Raw genomic sequence first — 19,829 nt, 5'->3', positions numbered from 1 at the left:
AGAGAGAGACAGAGAGAGAGAGACAGAGAGAGAGAGACAGAGAGAGATTGATTTATTTCATGGGAATGGTTCACATGATTATAGCATCCAGCAAGTCCAAAATCTGTAGGTCAGGCAACAGGCTAGAAACTTCGGTAGTCTTGTGCCCCAAGGTGACAGATTGCAAAGGGTAGAGAAAGTGTTCTAACAGAATATCTATTTATAGTATGGAAACAAAGCATACCATAAGGAAGCTCTCTTCTCAACTAAATGATTAATTACATTACTTAAGATTACATTATGGAAAGTGATTACATTATATTAGATTGCATTGTGGGGCAGCAACCAAGCTAGTTTTTAACCAAACCACTGGGCTCCCTAGCCTAGCCAAGTTGTCCCGTAAAATTAACCATCTTAATTCCCAATGCAGAAATATTTTTAATTTTGCAATAGTCATCGAGTGACATCTATCATATCTAGAGGTACTGCCCACATTCAAGGTGAGAGGAATACGCAAGGTATATTCCTTAGAAGTGAGGAGGCGAGACTTTGTCTCATTTACTTTGGACATGTTGTCAGGAAGAACCAATCCCTGGAGAAGGACACCATGGTTAGTAAAGTAGAGAGTCAGCAAGAAGGAGGAAGACACTTAACAAGATGGATTGGCACAGAGGCTACAACAATGGGCTCAGTCATAGTAACAGTTGTAATGATGACTCAGGACCAGGCAGTGCTTTATTCTTTGTACCTAGGGTCTCTGAGTTGGAACTGACTTGAGGGAAACCAACCATGTATGCCAGAGGCCAGGAATCTTGAAGTCTACTTTGGATTTCTGACTACCTCAAATATTGTTGGGGAATCTAAAAGAATCTTTGTAGAAACTATGCTTGTCTGGTACTTCCAAGGTGTTTCTGTGGGTTTCCTACTCATAAGTGTCTCCAGGGATCAAATGGTCTAAATGGCCAGAATTTCCTTTATTTTTGCCTTTGTCCACTGAACATAGTTGGAAAGAACTCAGGTAGGTTAGAAAAGTGGCAAAGTACAGGAAAATTCAGAAATTCTGAATATCTAGAAAATCAATGACCTGTCAAAGGTTTTTTTGAAATCCACATCTTATTCTATTTACCATCATTAGGTGGGTTTTTGTTTTTGTTTTTGTTTTATGGCAATCAAAACAACAGCATGTCTCATTGAGACGCAATATTATGGTAGATTCCTGTTAGCATAAAATAAATGTATAAAGATATTTATTTTTCTATATCAAACTTTAAAGTAGTATTTCCTCTTAGCTCCAGAAGAAAACCTAGCATTACCCTATCTGTAATCTTTTTTTTAAACAGTATAACACTTCTAAAAATTATTCAAGTTAAAGCTTTGAGTCATTAAGAAAATCCAATCAACCATTTTCCTGGTCAGTAATTGTGTAACAGTTGTGCCTGGCTAACTGGTAAAAAAAAAAAAAAAAAAAAATTCAAAAAGGACTTTATTTTTTAAGTATTGTACAAATTTGATTTCAAAAATAAAAGCCAAGATGAATGTTCTTTAGTTTTAACATAAAGCAGTTTACCAGCATTTAGTACTTTAATCAGTCAATTAATATAAAGCACATTAACCAAAATATACATTATACATATAGAGAAAATATTAAAGTATGTAATAAAGAGATGTGCTCGATACTAGTCTTTAAATATTGAAAACACAGAGTAATTTTGAGATTCATGACAGCCTGAGGGCTCATATTACTTGACTGGGATAAATTTAGAAAATTGTACATAGTTCAGCTTGTTCTTGTTTACAGTGTTTCTTTCTTTGTTAACCATTTCAAAGATGGTTTGACTTTTTCAGTTTTGAACCCAGATATTAGCTTAAAGGTTTTTGATACTTGTACCTGATGTTGCTGTTGCCCTCAAGTCTGTTACGACTCATGGCGACCCAATGAACAAATGAACAAAACATTACCCAGTCTTGTACCATCCTCACAGTCATTGCTATGCCTTAGCCCATAGTTGCTATCACTGTGCCAATCGATCTATCTCCTTGGAACTCTTCATCATTTTCATTGACCCTCTACTTTATCAAACATAATATCCTTCGCCTGGGTTTAGTCCCTTCTGAAAATATGTCCAAAGTATGAGAGACGAAGTCCAGCTTCTGACTTCTAAGGAGCATTTAGGTTGTACTTCTTCCAATACATGTTTGTTTGTTCTCCTGGCAGCCTATGGTACTTTCAATATTCTCCTCCAACACCATAACTCAAATGCATCAATTCTTCTATGGTCTTCCTTATTCACTGTCAAACTTTCATATGCATATAAGTAAATGGAAAACACCATAGCTTAGGTCAGGCATACCTTAATTCTCAAAGTGACGTCTTTGCTCTTGAACTCTTTAAAGAAACCTTGTGCAGCAGATTTGCCTAATGCCATTTGATTTCTTGACTGCAGCTTCCATAAGTGTTGATTATAGATCCAAGCAAAATGAAGTCTTTGACAACTTCAGTCTTTGCTCTTTAACACTTTAAAGAGGTCCTGAACAATCGTTTTACCTAATACAATAGGTCCTTTGATGTCTTGACTGCTGTTTTCATGAGCATTGATTCTGGATCCAAATAAAATTAAATCCTTGACGACTTCAATCTTTTCTCCCTTTATCATGATGTTGTTTATTGGTCCAGTAGTGAGGATTTTTGTTTTCTTTACAGTGAACTGTAATCCATACTGAAAGCTATATGTATTCTTTGATCTTCATCAACAAATGCTTCCATTCCTCTTCACTTAAAGCAAGCAAGGTTGTGTGGTTTGCATATTGTGCCTTGTTAATAAGCCTCCCTCCAATCCTGCTCCCAGGTTCTTTTTCATATAGTCCAGTTTCTCAGATTATTTGCTCAGCACACAGGTTCAATAAGTATAGTGAAAGGATGAAACCCTAATGTACACATTTCCTGATTTTAAACCAGGTAGTACCCCCTTGTTCCGCTTGAACAACTTGCCTCTTGTTCTATATACAGATTGCACATGAGCACCATTAAATGTTCTGGAATTCCCATTTTTCACAATGTAATCCATAGTTTATTCTGAGCCACACAATATAATATATAGTCAATAAAACACAAGTGAACATCTTTCTGGCATTCTCTGCTTTCAGCCAAGAGCCATCTGATGTCAGCAATGATATCCCTTGTTCCACATCCTCTTCAGAACCTGGCTTGAATTTCTGGCAGCTATCTGTCAATGTATTTCTGCAACTGCTTTTTAATTCTCTTCAGCGGAATTTTACTTTCATGTGATACTAATGATATTGTTCAATTATTTCCACATTCTATTACATCATCTCTCTTTGGAATGAACACAAATATTGATCTCCTCTAGTCAGTTGGCCACACGTATCTTTTCATCCAAATTTCTTGGTGTAGATGTGTGAGTGCTTCCAGTGTTGGATCAGTTTGTTGAAACATTTCAATTCCATCGATTTCTGGAGCCTTGTTTTTCACTAAAGTCTTCAGTGCAGCTCGGACTTCTTCCTTCAATGCCACTGGCAGTTGATCATATACTCCCCTCTGTAATAATTTAACATCCACCAGTTATTTTGGTACAGTGACTCTGTGTATTCCTTCCATCTTCTTTTGATGCTTTCTGTATTATTCAGAATTTGCTCTTAGAATCCTTCACTATCGCAACTGAAGGCTTGAATTTTTTCTTAAGTTCTTTCATCTTGAGAAATACTGAGCATGGTCTTCCCTTTTGGTTTTCTAACTCCAAATCTTTGCTGCACATTTCATTATAATACTGCCGTTTGAAATTGTCTTCCTCATTTCTTCCTATTGTTTTAGCTACATTATGTTCAAGGGCAAGTTTCTTAGTCTCTTCTGACATTCATTTTTTAGTCTTTTCTTTCTTTCCTGGCTTTTTAATAACCTTTTGCTTTCTTCCTGTATGATGTTCTTGATGTCATCGCACAACTCTTCTGTTCTTCAGTCATTAGTGGTCAGTGCATCAAATCAGTTCTTGAGATGGTCTCTAAATTTAGATATGATGTAAGGAGCTCTGGTAGCGTAGTGGTTACAAATTGGGCTGCAAACCACAAGGTCAGCAGTTTGAAACTACCAGCTGTTCCACAGGAGAAAAATGAGGCGTTCTGTTCCCATAAGATTTACAGCCTCAGAAACCCTGTACAGGGTCGCTATTAGTCAGAACCAACCCCATGGCACACAGCAGCAGCAGCATGCAAGTCAAGTCCTGGTGTGGAGCTGCGGGTTAATGCGCTAGACTGCAAAGTTGGTTTGAGTCACAAGGTCTGTGGTTCAAGCTTACCAGCTGCTCCTTGGAAACCCTATACAAGGTTACTATGGGTTGAAACTGACTCAGTGGCACTTAACGCCAACAATCGCATATTCAAGTTGTATTTTGGCTTTGTGAACTTGTTTTAATTTTCTTCAGCTTCATCCTGAACTTGCATATGAGCATTTAATGGTCTGTTCCCAGTCAGCCGATGACCTTGTTTCCATTGTCTCTTCTCACAAATGTAATTAATTAGATTCCTGTGCATTCCATCTGGTGAGAGCCAATTGTATAGTCACTGTTTATGTTATTGGAGATAGGTATTTGCAGTGAACAGGTCCTTGGTTTTGCAAAATTGTATCATGCTGTCTCCAGCATCGTTTCTGTCACCAAGACCATATTTTCCAGCTACTTATCCCTCCTCTTTGTTTCCAACTTTAACATTCCAAGCATGAATAACTATCAGTGAATCTTGATTGCATGCTTGATTAATTTCAGATTGAAGAAGTTGGTAGAATTTTTCAATTTCTTCATCACTGGTCTTGGTGTTTGGTACATAAAATGGAATAATGGTTATATTAATTGGCATTGTGGCACTATAGAATAAGAATTGGACTGCTAACCACAAGGTCAGCAGTTCAAATACACCAGCCACTACTCAGAAACCCTATACAGGGTCGCTATGAATCGGAACCAACTCGATGACACTTAACAACAACAATACAGGTATAGAGGTATTATCCTATCACAGACAACATTGTATTTCAGGATATATCTTGAAATGTTCTTTTTGATGATGAATGCAATACCATTCTTCATTTTTTTCATTCCTAGAATGGTAAAAAATATATGATTTTCCAAATCAAAATAGGCATTATTTGTCCATTTTAGCTCAATAATGCCTAGGATATTGATCTTTGTATGTTCCACTTCATTTTTGATGACTTCCAATTTTCCTAGATTCATATTTATACATTCCATGTTCCAGTTATCAATGCATACTTGAATTCTGAGTCATGCCTCATCAGCAAATAAGGTCCTCAAAGCTTTGCTCCATCTCCATCATTAAGGTTGACTCTACTTTAAGGAGTCAGGTCTTCTTCAGTAGTATTTTCAGTGTCTACCAACCTGAAGGGCCCATCTTCCGGCACTATGTTGTTGTTGTTGTTGTCAGGTGCCATCGAGTCGGAACCAACTCATAGCGACCCCATGCACAGTAGAAGGAAACAATGTCCAATCCTGGGCCAACCTCACTACCGCCGCCACACTTGACGCCATCAATGATGTCACCTGGCTGATCCATCTCATTGGGGGTCTTCCTCTTTTTCTCTGACCCTCCACCTTACCCAGCATGACATCCTTCTCCAGCGACTGTTCTCTCCTGACAATGTGTCCAAAGTATGAGAGACAAAGCCTAACCATCTTGGCCTCCAAGGAGAACTCTGGTTGCACTTCTTCCAAAACATTATTTGCTGCTCTTCATAAAGTTTTTGGGGCTAATCCCCCAGAAGGGATAATCCTTCTTCTTAGTCTGTTCTTTGTCTGGAAGTTCCATCAAAACCTGTCCAAGATGGGTGGCCTTGCTGGTATTTGAAAGACCAGTGGCATTGCTGCCAATACCACAGCAGTATGCAAGTCACCACAGTATGACATGCTGACAAATGTGATGAGGACTTTTACTTAATACTAAATTGTTTTTTAGTTCCCTTTCCATTAATAGGGGTAGATGGTGAGTTTAAATCAGTCAATATTTCTGTAATACATAGAACTTTTCAAAGACATGATAACTTTCCCATCAAGACACCCATTGTTGTTAAGTTGTTAACTACCATCGAGTCAGTTCTGACTCATAGCTACCCTGTATAGATTTTCCTGGAAGTTACTGGTGAGCTTGAACTGCCTATTTTGTGGTTCAAACCAACCTTGCAGTCCAGCGCATTAACCCATAGTGTCACACCAATCCACCCACTAGCTTACTTTAATGAGATTAGTTCAAATATCGAATTTCATCAGTGATTCCAGTGTATGGAAAATAATGTCTTAGAGTTTTGACATTTTCATTTTCTGTATTTTTTCTGATTCATGACACATAATTTAGGTATTTGACAGAATTTAAATCAGTGAATTGGTTGGCAGTTTAAATATTGGCTTTACACAATAGAGTTTGAAACAAAATGGGAAATCTGTTACCTTTTTCATTGCTTTTTAATTCCTTTCATTTAATTTTTGAAATCTTCTCTCTAATCTAATAAAATGATGATAGCTTAAGCTAGGTAATTATCTTTGTCAGAACTCACTTGGTACAATCATGCTTCCTCAGAGACTGATTTTATTGACAGTGAGTGTTGACCCAAAACCCTAATTCATAATAGCTGTGTTAGAACATTGGTATGGTATGACGTTGGTTACTGATTCAGCAAACCAACATAGTTAAAACTCACTTGATTTAGGGAATTTGCTTTTAATTTAAATCACATAAATATTGATCTAGAATGGATCTAATCCAGATTTGTCAAGCTAATGTGGAATCATATATGACTTCTCATTGTACTTTTGTTCAACTATGCACATTTGCTTACTAATTTGCAATCTTTTCTTTTCATTGTGTCAAAGCTCCAAGGCTTGCTGTGTTCAAGCATCTATGAGTAAAGTCACAGATAAAACTGAAACCTGTACAAGTAATTAGGGACCACTTGATGTATTCCAGACCCTGTGTTAGATAGCCAGCAAGGGGATAGAGAGAGGGTAAACTAGTCATGGTCTCTTCTCTTATGGAATCTGAAGTCACACTCCAGTGTCATGTTGTAGAATCTTGTTTAGAAAATGTGTGATCACAAATAATTAGGATTTTACTTCAAGTGGGCAGATATATACCTATAAAATTCTTGGCACACCTAGCCACTGTTTAGTAACAATAACACAATACTACCATTAATATTTTTATTATTTATTTTTATAGCTGACCCAAACAATATCTGGTCATGAGCAGAACACAACCCAAGCAGACATTTATAAGTTGAATGAGATTTGGTTCTTTTGACATCCATGCACACCAAATTTTTGCTGCAAACTTAAGGAAGCACAAATTTGTCTTGTAATATGCATGCAGACTAGAAGTCATTTCCTTTATTATTATATCCAGTTTTCATTGTTTTAATTGGCACACCACCAAACTGATGGATACCTACAGTTCTGTGTGGTAGCGTTGTTACAGAGAACATTGCAAATCCAGTAATTTTCTTGTCAAAGCATTTCCCATGCTGGAAATGCTGTTAAAATCCTTAGATACAGTAGTAAAAATACTATTTTTAAAACTGAGCTTTTATTATTTTTTCTTAACTAAAAGTAATATGTGATCATCACTGAAAATACAAGTAAGCAAAAGAGGAAAAAAAGGTAACAAAAATTACCCAAATCCAGTACAAAGTGAGTACTGTGATTAATTTGTGTATACTTTGTTCCAGTTCTTTCTCAATTCATAGAAATACATGTTAAAATGTTAGCATAGTATAACAACATCCGGTTTTGTCATTGTTTTTTCTACTGAAATTTGTTTTCAAGATTTTTCCCTGTGATTGCTCATCTACAGTATTATCTTCGTTAGTTAGAACATATTTAACCAGTTTCCAATGGTTTTGCATTTTCTTTTGCTTTTAACTTTATTTTTTCTATTATTAATAACTTGAAGAAACAATGGAGTTACCCTTGTTGATTTTTTTTTTTTTAATGTTAAAATAGCTAAATTATTTAAAATGTGGAGATGATGATACTTTAGAGTTGAACTAAGAAAGGTGGTAGGGAGGATATGGCTGTATTTATGGTGCTCGTGTGCTTAACTGGCTGCCTCTTTGGAGTGTTCCAGAAGGCATGGACACTGAAAACAACTTTCTGAAAACACAGGGAAAATTTGTTCTATAATCGGTGGTGGTGGTGGTGAAGTGCCGTCGAGTCGGTTCCGACTCATAGCAACCCTGTACAGGGTTTCCAAAGCTGTAAATCTTTACGGGAGCAGAACACCTCATTTTTCTCCCGTGGAACACCTGGTAGTTTCGAACTGCTGACCTTGAGGTTCACAGCCCGATTCATAACCACTGTGCTACCAGAGCTCTATAATTAGAGAAGGTTAATATCCCCTGACCCCTAATGGTCTGAGATTGTTGTTGTTGTTAAGTGCCATCTAGTCAGGTCCAACTCATATAGAGTCCCTGTATAGGTTTTTCCAAGGAGATACTGGTGGGCTTAAACTGTACCTTGCAGTCTAGTGCATTATCCTACAGCACCACCCCAGGAGTCTAATGATCCGAGATTAGTAGTGTAAATTTCAATCTATTATAAGCTCATTTATCCAGGGACCTTTCTGTCACCTGTTTGTTCAAGTACTAATTCTAAACAAATTTTCCATTCACAAGTAGATTCCTTTTTAAATTTTTTTTTAAAAAGTTTTATCAAGTGCTTATTAATCAATTCTTCTTGGTAGGAATGCCATCTCCAACCACACTGAAGAAGTCGGAGAAGTCTGGTTTCAGCAGTCCCTCCCCTTCGCAGACCTCCTCCCTGGGAACAGCATTCACACAGCATCACCGACCTGTCATTACAGGACCCAGAGGTGAGTCACTGCACAGGGTTCTTCAGTTTTTCTTAAATGATGACCAAAGTAACAAAATGAGACACACAAAGACTTCCCAGAATGTTCGTTTCCAAAGGCAGTGAGTGTTCCATTTTCTTATCCATGGGGGACCGCCTTGAAAAATGAGGAACCCATGGGGTTTGGCAGAATCTCAGAGTGGTGCAAACGGTTCTAGTCTACCCATAGGTACCTCAGAAGGAAGGGTTAACAGTGAGTTCTGAAAACTCATTCATTGAAAACTTATATGGAGAACAGTTCTACTCTGGCACACCTGGGGTTCCCATGAGTTAAAACTGACTCAAGAGAAACTGGTAAGAAATTTGGCATAAAGTCCTTGATCCTCTTCTGATACCAAAAGGAACTAAACTGCTTCTTTGCCTGTGGGATTTTGCAAAAAGGTGGGAAGTATTTGGATTTAACCTGAATCAAATCTGTCCCACAATTTATGCTGTATTTGTGTGTATTAGTTGAGTATATTTCCATATGCACAGTTACCTGTTTTCAAGTAATAGCTGTTTTTTGTGGGTTTTTTTTTTTTTTTTATGCCTCTCATCCCTGCTGATTGTCTTTCCATAATGTCAATATATTGTGTTTTGTGTTGAGGTTGTTTGCATCAGAGTGTTGACAAGCAGTATTCATTAACTCCCTTTGAAGTGGTAGATAGTTTGTCTGCTTCTCATTGCAATGCTTTTATTATTTTTGTCTCATGTGCTTTTAAGTTTATTATTAAAATGTGTCCACAAGAAATATGATTTGTATTTCACATTAAAGACAAGCTTTAAACCTCAAGAGAATGTCAGCAAATCACTTAACTTGACCTTATTACAAGATGAAAATATTTATTAGTTTGTTTATGAAACTCCCACAGTAAGAGTATGAATAATTGTAACCACGTTTACTTTCTCCCATCAGATTTTCGTTTAGGTAGGACTGTGATCTACCAGCTGGAGTCATAAAACACCCTAGAAAGTTATAGTCTCTTGTCTACTTTGACTTACGTCTGGGAAAATGGCTATTTTCTTGCATGAATCTCAGTGTTAGCCTCACAAAACTGAGTCGGTTTATGAATACTCTGTGTGTATCTTGGGAAGACACAGCAGTTGAGAGGTCTGTTCAATGCACATGTGGAGAAATTACATTAAAGAAAGTATTTTATCTGTTGTGTGAAGCACTTTCTTACACTCAGTTTTTAAACTTGTGATCATTTAAGTCTTGTGGTCATTGGTACAACTTTGTTAAAATCCTGTATTATTTACTTGTATGTGTATGTACATGATACAATCAGATAATCTTGCCATATACGTTTTACTTGAGAACCTGCATCTGAATTGGATGATATAATCCCAGAATAACTGTATTTAAATGGGATAACATATATGATATGATACTCAAAGTCTGCATTTATTGAACATTTAAACTTTAGTGTGGAATCATAGATATGAAACCCTTTTAGTCAGAAGATTTAAGGTCTCAAAGAAATAAAACTTGGATTTTTTTTTTCTCCTCTTTTTATGGTCAGGTTAGCATATTTTGCACGCTAAATGAATTTTAAAAAAATACAAAAGCTTCTGCAGGAACTCGGGGGTGAGGATAATGAAGGTTAATTCATTCATTAAACAAAGATTTACTGAGTACCAGTTTCTATATGGTAAGCCTTGGGTGATGCAAGTGCTTAGTGAGTTTGGCTGCTATCTGAAAGGTTGGAAGCTTAAGCGTGCCTCAGAAGAAAGACCTGGGAATCTTCTGAAAATCCACCATTGAAAACCTTATGAAGCACAGTTCTACTCTGACATACACGGGGCACCATGAGTTGGAACTGACTCAATGGAAGCCGGTTAGTTTCTATATAAAGAGTGGAAATTCAGTGGTCTGTATAGAACATATAATCTAATGCAGGAAAGAGACATATAAGAAAATAAATAGTTAGAAGATGATGTGGAGTGTGCTGTTATTGATCACTTTGTATCACATAACAAGACTTCAAAATGCAGATAATGCTGAAGTCAAGTCTTAAAAGAAACTTAGAAGAATGGAGAGCGTTCCAAGCAAAGGAGATATTCCTGCATAGCAAGACAGTAACAATTGGAAAGAACACAATGCTAGCATTCAGGAGAGCTTGGTGAGCTGCCCTTTGGCCTTTCTACTTACCTTCTGGATTTTCAATACCGTCACCAATAAAATGTGTACAATTCTGATGAATGAACGTCTCTTCCCAAACTCATATCCTTGTGTAGAAACTACAACAAAACACTATAAATGGCGACTCCTCGAAGAACATAAGGAATGTGCAAATATTTTCATCCAATAACTATTAAGAGTGCCTACTATGAGTCTTGCCTTAGAACTATAGTTCTAAAGATGATTATAACAGTCCTAGCACTAAATTTTGAGCCCTGTGTTGAGAGCTTAATGCTAGACAACTAAACCTGTATGCTAAAGTGAATCACACCGAGTGAACCAGAATGGACTGCCTTAGCCCATATAGCACAACGAGTTTTAGTCTCCTGTTCATATTCATATTTATAAACTGTTCATGAGGAAGATAGAAAGCTGCCTAGTTTAAATTATGGAATACCAAAGATTCTTTGTTTTCACCAGAGTTCAAGATGGTTCCCAGCATCCTCGATTCTCCTTTCTGGAAAGTCTACTCAGGTACCCATTCTTACTGCACCCCATCCCTCTTAGTGGTCTGGTGAAGGACATTGAATAGTTAAGATGAAACTCCTCAGTAGCATCTTTGTGGGGAAAAAAAATCATAGCATTGAGATAGACTAATATAAGATAGTTTTGGCTAAGGCATATTTAAAAGATTTGTACTTAGTCTCTTATTATTAAGAAATATTAACTATGCTGCATTCCCATTTATTCTTTGAACCATTTGGAAAGGTAATGACTGAAATGACCTCATGTCAAGAACTAAGTCTTGATATTTAGGATACTGAGGCTGAATTTGAGGAAAGATGGTTTGAGTGTCAGGGTGGAGTAAATGGGAGATGTGAACAGAAAGGAGAATGCGGCCTCTGATGCTTTTATTATTGTGCAGCATTGTCACAACCTGAACAAATGAATCAGTGGAGCGGCCAGACAATCAGACTTTAAAGGGGTCTTGGAGAAAAGTGTGTCTTGTTACTAGGCTCCCATTGTTGGGTTTTAAAGTGGGTGGGGAGTTGTTTACTCATTCTTGCTCACATTTACATGGTATATTCACCCCTGATCAGAGCCCAAGTTACCACACTTCTGATGCTTTCCCTAAAATTTCTCATGGCAATACCTTGACTTAACAAGAACCAGTTAGTAAACAATAACTGTATGAAATTTCTCAGTGCCTACATCAAAAGTGATATCTTAACAGAGCAATGCAAGTTTACCTCACTAAGAACGTAATGGCTCTATTTTTGATTGCACATGAAACCAAATTTATAAATCTGGTGGCAACCTTTTGCAAAAGAAAACTCTTCCTGAACTACTGCAAAGAAAAACTCTCCTTGAAGATTACTTCTTGAAAAAGAAATCGTATCGTAGTTAAGCACACTGCCTTTCATCTGTGAGTTTGTTGTACTGTGGTGGCTTGCATGCTGTTGTGATGCTGAAAGCTATATCACCAGTATTTCAAATGGAAGCAGGATCACCAATGGTGGACACGTTTCAGCAAAGCTTCTAATCCTAAACAGACTGGAAAGAAGAACCTAGGGGATCTATTTCTGAAAGTAGTGACCAGTGGAAACCTTATGGATAGCAGCAGAACCTTGTCAGATATAGTACCAGATCATTAGCCCCACTGGTTGAAAGGTACTCAAAATATGCCTGGGGAAGAGCTGCCTCCTCAAAGTAGAATCAGCCTTAATGATGTGAATGGAGTAAAGCTCAAAATGATAAGAGCTGCAAATATCCATTAATAATTAGAATGTGGAGTGTACGAAGTATCAATCTAAGAAAACTGGAAGTTAATAAAAATGAAGGAACACTTGAAAATCAGTACTTAGATATTAGTGAGCTGAAATGGACTGGTATTGACCATTTGGAATCAGACAAACATATGGTCTACTGTGCCAGGAATGACAAAGAGAAACAGTGTCACATTCATTTCACCATCTATCCTGAGGTACGATGCTGCCAGTAATTATCCATGAAAGCAACAGCCAGGAAATCAAATAAGAGATTGCATTGGGCAGATCTGTTGTAAAAGATCTCTTTAGAGTGTTAAAGAGCAAAGGTAACACTTTGAAGACTAAGGTGTGCCTGACCCAAGCCATGGTATTTTTAATTACCTCAGATTTATATGAAAGCTGGAATATGAATAATGAAGACAAAAGAAAGATAGATGTCTGGACTTATGGCTCTGGCAAAGAATATCAAATATCCCATGGACTGCCGAAAGAACAAGTAAATCCATCTTGAAAGAAATGCAGTCAGAATGCACCTTAGAAATGAGGGTGCAGGCACTTGAACATATTATCAGAAGAGATCAGCATGCTTGGAAAAATGGAGGGTCAATGAAAAAGAGGCCTCCATGTGGTGGATTGATACAGTAGCTGCAGCAATGATTCAACCATAACAACGATTGTTAGGATGGCCGGGCAGTGTTCCCTTCTGGTTGCTATTAGTTGGAACCAACTTGATGGTGCCTAACAACAACATCATCAACAACAGCAACATTGTGCCTCACATGGTAGGTTATCTGCTGAAATATTGATTGACTAGAAAGCATTCAAAGTATACATGAATATACACAAAATACACTCATCCCCTTCTCCAATACTGATGGGTTCTCACTGCTTCCGAAGAACCATAGATAACATGTTTGGTACAATACTTTCTCTTTCTAAGGAATGTCAAAAATGGAATGTACAACTGTGGCCTTTCATCAGAAGAAAAAGTTTGCAAGATTGTCTAAACAAAGCATTGATACTAAAAGTAATGGTTTTTCTTAGTTATTCTATGTTCTAACCACTTGCTTATTTATATTATAAAAATAGAGAAGTATAATTTTTTCAAACCAGTCTCCCCTCTGATATTGGCCTAATCAGTAGCTTTGATAAGTTACTTCACCTTGTGGGCTTAGTTTGGCCATCTGTTGTTGTTGTTGTTAGGTGCCATCCAGTCGGTAGTGACCCATAGCAACCTTATGCATAGCAGAACAAAACACTGCCTGATCCTGGGCTAACCTCACTACTGTTGCCATGCTTGAGTCCATTGATGCTGCCACTTGGCCAATCCATTTCGTTGGGGGTCTATATCATGGGAATTATGCTTTGCCACTTGTTTCTCTAGGTGGCATACTTAGGTATAGAGGCTAAACTACTTTAGAATGTTTTAAGGTTAAACAAAAAAGTAAATTTCAGTAAAGGTGCTTGTATATCATTATACATTGTATATCATTATACATTACACATTGCAGTTACTATGTACTATGTACTTTAGGCTTAAAGATTGAGTTGTGGAAGACTGTTTTACCAATACTTCAAAAAAAAAAAAAAGTCAACCATAATAAATTATTCAATCATGATTATTTTATATTCATGGGAATTGAGGAGGAAAAATTTGTTTTTCCTTTTATCCTTTGAAGAGTTATAAATTTGCCTGATAATTTGTAGAATTTAACTCCTTTTGAGATTTGGAATAGTCATCAGCAATATTTTCAAGTGTCTTTGAAAGTATGAGATTTCTTGAAACTTATGTTTCTGCCTTATCTGTTTTCAAAAACAAGATAATGAATGATATTTAACTGTTCTGCAATGAGTAAAGTAACTCCATGCATTTGGGATTTTGAAACAGGGAGGAGACATAAGTTAAAGGTAATTGTCAGATATGCATTTATTGAGCTTCATCTTCTTCTTGTTGATAAGTGCCATCTGTCCAGTAGGTGGGTTTGAATGATGACCTTGTAGTTAGCAGTCCAGTACTACACCAGGATGCTAGAACCATAGAACATCTAATGCTAAGAAACTCTGGGGATTTCCTGTCCTAATTTCTCCCCTCTGTGTACTAAGGATTACGTTTTGCTACAAGTAACAGAAAATCTGACTAGACAGAAAAAGTAAGAGTTGTGTTTTTCTTGCATTAAAATAAGTGTAAGACCCAGGTTGTGATGTTGACTCCAAGATGCCACTAAGAATCTAGATTTCTTCTATTAGCCCTGCTTTATTGTTGTTGTGGTAAGTGCCCTCAAGTGGATTCTGAATCTTAGCAACTCTATAGCATTCCCTATAGCACCAAGACTCTTAGCCCTGCTTAGTGGGTCATTTTGATCTTTATGTTGCAACTTCATGGTCTTCATGTAGTCACTGTACTCCAACCTTACATCTAAATTCCAAGCAGGAAGAAGGAAACAGCAAGGGCAAAAGTGCCTGCCAGCTTGCAGACCATATTTTATAGGCTCTTAACCAACAAGGTCAGAACTATGGAACACCATCACCTCTAGATGCAGAGGAGCTTGGGAGCATATATATTTTTAACTGAGCATATTATCACTCTATAAATATTTTACCAGTAGCTAAATAGGAATTGTTGTTGTTGAGTCAGTTACAACTCATAGCAACCCCGTATATATAGGACTTCCTAGAAACAAACGGCTGCTGAGGTTGAACTGCCAACCTTGTGGTTCATACCGACATTGTGGCCCAGTGCTGTATCCCACAGTGCCACACCAGGACTCCCAAATAGGAATGAATGAATATATATATAATTTTTTTTTTTTTTACCATTTAGTGGCAGTACTATTCTCCACATTATTTCTATGGATGAAAAATCTAAGCTGCCCAGAAACAAGACTAGAAAGCTAGTTGGAGCTCAGTTCCCTTTCAACCCTATCTATAGCCTCTACCTCCCACCCCCAAACTGGGAGAAATAAATAGCATAAACTTATTCAACTCGTTTGTTTTCACATTTTTTTCTTTATGAGAGACATAACATAGTCATTTATATATTTCAAAAAGCATAATATAACTAGTGTATCACATGGAGGTTTTTTGTTGTGGTAGTTGTTTTAAACAGCCATAAAAAATCACTTGGCACCTTATTCACCTATGATTCCTTTCTGCTTGTAAGCACAGCATTTCTGGCAGGTCCAAACACGTTTTCCACATTGCCAGTTCGGTTTTTTCCCCCCAATGTTGTACTTTGCTTGCTGACTTCCATTATCTACTGGAGGCCCATCAGTTCCCCCCCCCCCACAAATGTTTATTGAGTTCTTAACCATGTACAAGCTACTCCCTCACTGCTAAATACAATAGACAAGGACAACAAGGTGTCTGTCCTCAGAGCGCCTCCCTGCTAGTGGCTGATAGCAGTTGTGTTACTATGATAGGATGAATGCAGCCTGGAGAGAACAAAGGACAAGCACCCTAATAGAGAACTATGGTAACATTTGGCAAGCCCCAAGAAGCATAAACAGTAATCGCTATTCTCAAGCAACAGCAAACAAATTATGCTATGTGGTAACTAAGTATTGCGGAATTCCGATTATAAAAATGTGAACAGGAGGTTGAAACTCTACTTTTTTATGAATCCAAAAGGGAGTTTGGAAGTAAAATTGCTCTGATTCTGAAAATATACATGAGAAGTATTTAGAGAATAGACATATAAATCAAAGATTTATTGCTCAGCTTTCAAAGAATCATGCCACTTTCTGTTTGGAGAGGTAGTGGAAGTTTATATGCTCTATAAACCTCTCTAAGCCCATGATCCTCAAAGCTCAAATGGGGACCCTGCTCTTACTGATGAAACATCTGAGGGTCTGAAGTCAACAATATCTCCCGGGTTAGCCAAGAAAAATATACTGCAGAGAATAATGAGAATTAAGATTACCTTCCAGGAAATTGAGGTCACCAGGAAAACTTGGAGTAGGCTTGTACTGTACTTAGACAATAAGTAAAAGAGTAAAGAAAGGGAGGTAAAATATGAAAGCAGTAGATATCATTAGATGGCATGGCCCATTAAGGCAGGAACTACATCTTTATTGTTTATCCCTGAATCTTAGTGCCTGACATAGGGAAAACATTCAGTAAGTATTTATTGACTAAATGAACAGATGCATGGATTCAATGGAAGACAGAGAGTAAGTCTGAGAATAAAAGGGAGTTCTTTCCATCTCCCAAGTGTAATAATAATACAATATTCAAGTGCACCAGGAACAGCACTGTTCAAGGTGTATATATAGTTCAATATGTATTTGTTTGGTTTTAATTCAGAGCTGCTATCTTAATAACCAGAGTCCTGGTGTGGCGCTGTGGGCTAATGTGTCAGACTGCAAAGTTGTTTGAACTGCAAGGTCGGTGGTTCAAGCTTACTAGCTGCTCCTTGGGAGCCCTATACAGGGTCGTTATGGGTCGAAATTGACTCGGCGGAACTTAACAACAACATCTTAATAGGCATTAAGAGAAATGCTGAGGTCAAAATGATTGCCCCCCCCCCCTTTTATAGAATATTTGCTGTAAGATTTGAAAGTTTTCTGTTTAAACTGAGGACCCTCTAGAAGGAATGTTTTGCTTCCTGGTGTTTCATCACTGCCATAAACATGGTACCGTCTCCTGGCATAGACCCCCAAATGGTAGGTTTGCTCAGCTTTCTTGTATAAAATCCACAAATGGTTTTGTCTTTTAGGAAAGCTTTTAACTTAGTTGTTGAACATGCTGATGCCCCTTTCAGTGGAATAAGTCTCATTTGTCTCTCAGAGTTTAGTGCAATTGAATTATCTCAGTAAAAGGAGAAGCAATTAAGTACCTGTTGCTAACAAGGTGCTGAAATATTCTGCCAACACACAAGGTGTTTATTTATTATTGGAGTATGTCATTTGAGAAAGCATTGTGTTGTCTTCCTACAATAAGAATTGCCAGACTTGATTTTCAAATGCAGGCATCACAGACTTACTAACAAGTACCACCTTTGAAAACAAGAGCCAGCGTTGAAAAGAGAATCTAGAGGACTTGTGAACATGGGTCAAGGTTAGCTCAAGTGCCAGAGCCCCACCTAACGGGAAACATTGTCCATGGAATTTGAAGTAACTGGATAGTAAAGAGGAAAAGCAGCTTTTTAGCAAAGGCTCTTTAAGTTCCCAGTTCAGGAAATTATTAAATTCATTAGCCAGATACTTAGAACCAGCTATTACTGCCCAGCCAAAGGAAAAAAACAGTGCCAGCAAATGTTTTAAAACTACAACTAAACAAAAGTCAGGAAGCGTGTAATTAAAGCTGTACCTTTATTGTATTGTAAAGAGTTTCACTGTGACATGGAAAATATTTAAAGGAGAAGTCTGTTTAGCTAATTTGTCTGCAAGTGAACTGCTTAGTGGAGAAGTATCCTAAATTAACTGTAAGGCCACCCACCGAGCCAACCTCATAAAGGACTGTGGCTGCTCAGCTTGGTTTTCTGTAACTGTTCAATAATTACTAGATAAATGCATAACTAAAAGCTCTATTACACTAATAATTTGTACTGAGATAGATGTGTAGGACACCCTGCTGGGTTAATTTGTCATCCCTGCAGCAAACTTCTAAAGAGAGCTCTTCTGTAGAGGAATTGTGTTAATATGTTGTTCCAGGGAGGACAGGTTAGAGCAGTAAGACCACTTGGCTCCTTAATCTCTTAAAGAGGCAAAATGCTCCCAGGGTGAGTGCCAAAGAGAAGAATAGGATGATTAGCCAAGCGCACCTAGATTTAATCTCATCTTAACAAAAGGAGCCACTCTCCCTTGGAATTCCTTGCCTTCTTTCTCTCTGTCTCTCTCACACATAAATACATGTGCATTTACACACACAGGCATGCACATAGATGCACACACGCATACATACTCCTTAGCCCCATGTATGCACACACAGTGAAGGCAGTGGTTACTGGCTCTGAGAAGGATTCCTTAGAAATCCCTTCATTGATAAGGTTTCCAGGTATTACTTGTACTATAAGACACATCTACAACTCTTTCTCTCTGGTTCAACTTAGTCTAACATTAATTCCATGTTTCTATCCATTTGGGGAGTTCCTTTTTTTCCTAGAGGAATACAAGTTTCAAGGTTGAATTTGTGTTTCCACTGTATGTGAAATGTTTTCTTCCATCTCTCTCTTCCTCTCACAAACATACGCCCAATTACGGCTTTAGATATGAAATGCACATTTAAACTTCAGTGTGGAGTTTTCAACCTCCCCCCATTGACAGACCCATAAATCATGTGAAACTTAAGTGAATTACTGTAGCATGGAACTGTAGCTGTAACAGTGTTTATGTAGTATCAGCTTATCATCCATGTAGGAAAAAGAGGGTGAGCGCTGGTATTCAAGATAGGAATTACGGTCCTATTGATGTGGCTGCAGTATCACTGAGAGTGGCCTATTTCATGGTTGTATCCTTTATACTGTTAGAACCAGTGTATGTAATCATGTACATGTATGGATTGGTTTTAAAAACTGTATATTTCCATGGTAAATTTAAATTTGTCACTTGCCATTTCTTCATAGTAAATGGAAATTGCTCTTTTCCCCAAACAATTCCTCTTTGGGGGCAGGGGGGTGTTCAGAGCACATGTATGCACCATCAGAATTGCCAGGGGTTACTATAAAGGGCCCCCTATGAACAAAGAATTTTGAAAGGAAGTAAACTCCTTGACCTCAGAAAAATGATTCAGTTGGAGACAGCAGAGTGCAGTGAAAAGACCATGGTCTTTGGAGTCATCAAGAATAGAATTCAAGCCCTGGCCAACCACTGTGGTTCTGTGTAAGCTTTGGTAAATCACTTACCCTCTGCTAGATTTTGTTTCCTATCAACAGCAACAAATCTATGAAATATTTTCAAGAGTTAATAGAAGAAAGTAAAATGGCATACCCAACGTAGAGAAGCCAAAGCAAATGGAAAAACAGAAGAGGTGCAAGAGCTGAACAGGAAATTTCAAAGATCAGCTCGAGAAGATAAAGCCAAATACTATAATAAAATATGCAAAGATTTAGAGTTAGAAAAC

At 37.6% G+C, this 19,829-nt stretch overlaps 1 protein-coding gene across 2 annotated transcripts in view; it reads left to right on the top strand.

The window, feature by feature from the left end:
- Positions 1-19,829, top strand: part of NFIA (nuclear factor I/A) — a 505,904-nt gene that overhangs the window by 399,516 nt on the left and 86,559 nt on the right. For both annotated transcript variants that reach the window (XM_006862482.1, XM_006862483.1), the window contains exon 7: positions 8,734-8,862. In XM_006862482.1, coding sequence (XP_006862544.1) covers positions 8,734-8,862 — 129 coding nt within the window. The remainder of the gene's footprint in view (positions 1-8,733; positions 8,863-19,829) is intronic.

Source organism: Chrysochloris asiatica, unplaced genomic scaffold (assembly GCF_000296735.1).
Source record: "Chrysochloris asiatica unplaced genomic scaffold, ChrAsi1.0 scaffold00048, whole genome shotgun sequence".
Lineage (NCBI taxonomy): Eukaryota > Metazoa > Chordata > Mammalia > Afrosoricida > Chrysochloridae > Chrysochloris > Chrysochloris asiatica.
Note: the sequence above shows the minus strand (reverse complement) of the source record. Positions and strands in the feature narration are given on the sequence as shown.